We start from the raw sequence: 3,921 nt of genomic DNA, 5'->3' as shown, positions 1-3,921 counted from the left end.
TTTTTTTCTTTTTTCTTTTTTAGTTTTTAGCAGTGACTTCAGTTCTTGAAAACACAGTTGGTGTGGCATTATCCAGAGTCAACTGCCAACAACTGAGGTGAGATCAGCAAAAATGAGCTGTGGATCCTCTTGGAAGTTGATCCTATATATCTATTATCCTGATCAAAACACAGACATTTGCATCTACATAGTGTGTCCATTGTTCAAATTCGCTGACCATGTCACAAATGATTGCATATGGCAACAACATCATCAATTATGTTGCTGCCCGGTGGGAGTACCATGAAACAACAGATATATATTTACAGAGGATCAAAACTCATGTTAAGGTCAAATTCTGGTCATGATCAAAGATATTAAAATTCTTCTTTTTTGTTTTGAACACAATTGCCAACAGTACCTGAGTGTGCGGCAAAATGGCAGCTTTTCCTCCCAGGGTAATATAGCCATTTCTCTAGAACAAAAAAAAAAATAAAAATAAAAAAAAATCACCTTGCAACACTTTAACTTCACTTTAGCACGTCCTTCTTTTTCCTAACACTATGAACAACACAGGCCAATTTGCCTCTGATAGAAGCCCCTTGGGACTCAAAAGAATTACACTTTCAGCTCCTTTTGGGATCACTTTGGATCTAGGAAGTTCTTGCACTGTGACTCCTCTCTTGGAAGACTTTGAGACCAAGATGTTTGTTCTAGCCATCAGCAGACCATATTACCTAGTGAGGAGGAATCGTTTGCCTTATCCTTCAGTCTACTGTTTAATGCACTTTTCACCAGTGATGACCTCCTTGCCAAATCATCCTTTCGTGTTTAAATAAGCATTGTTTTACAACAGAAGAGTGATTGAGAATTAATCATAGTTCCCATTCACCGCATGTGTGACTCCAACATCTCCACAAAAAGCTTGTTCATAGGCACAGTGCCCTGATGACGTACAGAGAGCCAATACCTTCGGAGGGCTGCATCGGCAGCTCTTAAAGATGGTAAGCAAAGGAGTAAGGACTGCATCTGTGCTACAGCATCTCGCAGTCTGTAAAGTAAGAGAATATTAGATACAAGGAATCACTTACAATAAAAACTTAATCACTTTACCTCCCAAAGACGTGAAAAAATGAAAAGACAGCACGCATTAATTACATTCATGGAGGAAATATTCAAGAACCAAAAATGCCTTTCTTTGTAATATCAATAAGGAAGAGTATATTTTGAAACTTACCTAAGGGTTGCAACAGCATCATGCAGAGCTTGGAGAATATTTTGTCTTAGACGATGCAAAGCCTGGTTATCTTGTAGGCGCACATCAGAGTTAGTAAGAACCAGGGCTTTCAACAACAGGAATTCTTCTCTGTTGATACTACACTGCTCAAGCCGTTCAACGACACCAAGCACCTGGAAGCAATACAACAGTTTAGGTTCTTTCTCAATCATTCATTTCAGCTGTTATACAAAATGAAAAATTTGAGTAGGAGAGATATAATTTCTATATCTATTACATTCTGAAATGCAGTTTTTAGCTACTTCACTTTAAAGAAATAGTAAAAATGAATTTGACTTTCAGCATCTTTAATCTTCCTTGAATGGGAAAATAACAATCAAATTTACAAAACAACAATTGGAAAAATATATTCAGAATTTTTAAAAGACAATAGAACAGGTACCAAATTGTTGTTTCTTAAAGCATATGCACACCATATGTAAGGCTTATCATACTTATAGATACATATATAATTTTCTTAAATCTTAGTTTTAGCTATATTATATACAAAGGGCTGACAGTCTTAAGAATTGCTTTATGTTGACTGCAACAGCCCATCCTATTGATTCCTGGGACCCCAAACAGGGACTTTCCTCTAGACTTCAACCTGTGCCCCCACAACCTCGGCTACATTACTAACTTCTTCAGAGGAATGTATATTCATCCCTGCATATATGAAGTTCACATAAAACCTCTCCCATCCTTTACCATTCTAAGAATGTCAACTCTGCTGTATAATATAGCTAGAAAAATCATACATAGTAGCAACAAGAACATAACACAAATAATGACACATATAAATAAAGATATGGATATAGAATACCAAGTTAGTCTAAAAGTAACTGTACCAAATATTTATACATGTATATGTAAGTATTAATAAAAATTTTAAAAATGAAAAATATCAAATATGTACAACTCATTTGTGTGCTATACTGAGCACACAATATGCAGTATCATTAATCACGAGAACCCACCTGCGTAAAGAGCTCAGTGGCGTTGCACTCCCTTGCTTGCTTCTCATCAAGGGTGAAGTCATGGGCAAACAAGAGCGTGTGGGCGTGGGCTGGCATCGATCGATAGGCTAGTCCCAAAGTTAGGATTTCTCCCCAAGTACTTTGTAGCAACCGCATCTGATCATTCAGAGCTAATTCTGTGAACCCTATGAGAGAGATAAATGTATTAACATGGTATTAAAATGGGAGTTTTCATTAAAAGGTAAATTTCATAGTACATATATTGGTCTCCATGATCTAAAGCAATAACATGATTAAAGTGATTCAGATTGTCATTAATTAGTGTTATAATAATAATAATTGAAACTAGTTATCACTAATCACAACAAAAAACAAAAGTAGCAACCCTACCTAAAATTAAATCAATGCTATTTTTTTTTTTTTTTTTTTTTATCAAATAAAACTGCAAAATTATAATTTTCATAAATGGTAAATACCTGGAATTTGCTTAGCCCATCCTATCGTGGAGACCAGCTCCCTGTCATAGAGGTCAGCAAGGATGGATATAGTGAGATAATCAGGATCGAACACAGTTAGGTCTGGTAATGCCAGGAGTGATTCCGGCTCACATGCACGCAGGGAAGCCAGTAATTTAATATCTGAAATTTTCCAAAAAGGAGAAAAATACAGCTGTTACTCGGATGTTTCTTACAAATCACTGGCTAGGATTGAAACTTGTCGGAACTTTCAGCATATACTTCATTTGTTAATCCTCTTTATCTGTCGAACAACATATATCAAAAAGAGAGAAAAAGTTTCACATCTTCAAAAAACAAAAATTCCAGAAATGACCAGGAAAATACTAGACTAATTCCTTATAGAAAAAAAGATTATGGACGTGAACAGAAAGATTATAATACTCAATTCATACCTTCTAACGAAGCCTTTTTAACAGGCATCTGATGCATTGAAAACGGGGAATCGGAAGTTCTCCTATATTTCTGCCTCCCGCCTCTAACTCGGTCTAACCTGTAAAGAAAAGAAGACATTGTATAGAAATTCAATGAAAAGGATACGGTGGTGGTGGTGGTGATGGTGATGGTAGTGATGGTGATGGTGGTGGTGGTGGTGGTGGTGGTGGTGGTGGTGGTGGTGGTGGTGGTGGTGGTGGTGGTGATGGTGGTGGTGATGATGGTGATGATGGTGATGACAATGATGATGATGATGATGGTGGTGGTGGTGGTGGCGATGATGATGATGATGGTGGTGGTTGTGATGATGATGGTGGTAGTTGTGATGATGATGATGATGATGATGATGATGATGATGATGAGTGGTGGTGATGATGATGGTGATGGTGATGATGATGATGATGATGATGATGATGATGATGGTGATGGTGATGGTGATGGTGATGGTGATGATGATGATGATGATGGTGATGATGATGATGATGATGAAGATAATGATAATGATAGTGATGATGATGATGTAGATGTAGATGTAGATGTAGATATAGATGTAGATGTAGTTGTAGTTGTAGTTGTAGTTGTAGTTGATATTGATGACGTTGATGCTGATGTTGATGTTGATGTTTCTATTGACATGAGGAGGAGGAAGAGAAGAATGAGGATGATAGTGATGATGATGATGATGATGTAAATGTTGATGTTGATATTGATACTGACTGATGATAATGATGTTGATATT

General features: G+C 36.8%; 1 protein-coding gene across 1 annotated transcript in view; it reads right to left on the bottom strand.

Moving 5' to 3' along the window:
- Nucleotides 1–456: 456 nt before the first annotated feature.
- LOC113808727 (steroid hormone receptor ERR2) overlaps nucleotides 457–3,921 on the bottom strand; it is a 28,368-nt gene continuing 24,903 nt past the window's right edge. Inside the window, exons 5-9 of the mRNA XM_070126894.1 lie at nucleotides 3,143–3,240; nucleotides 2,709–2,870; nucleotides 2,233–2,417; nucleotides 1,217–1,389; nucleotides 457–1,030 (exon numbers count right to left, since the gene is read on the bottom strand). Coding sequence (XP_069982995.1) covers nucleotides 868–1,030; nucleotides 1,217–1,389; nucleotides 2,233–2,417; nucleotides 2,709–2,870; nucleotides 3,143–3,240 — 781 coding nt within the window. The 3' untranslated portion in view covers nucleotides 457–867. The remainder of the gene's footprint in view (nucleotides 1,031–1,216; nucleotides 1,390–2,232; nucleotides 2,418–2,708; nucleotides 2,871–3,142; nucleotides 3,241–3,921) is intronic.

Source organism: Penaeus vannamei, chromosome 11 (genome assembly GCF_042767895.1).
Source record: "Penaeus vannamei isolate JL-2024 chromosome 11, ASM4276789v1, whole genome shotgun sequence".
NCBI classification, from domain to species: Eukaryota; Metazoa; Arthropoda; class Malacostraca; order Decapoda; family Penaeidae; genus Penaeus; species Penaeus vannamei.
The sequence above is the reverse complement of the archived record's forward strand: the minus strand, read 5'-3'. Positions and strand labels throughout refer to the sequence as shown.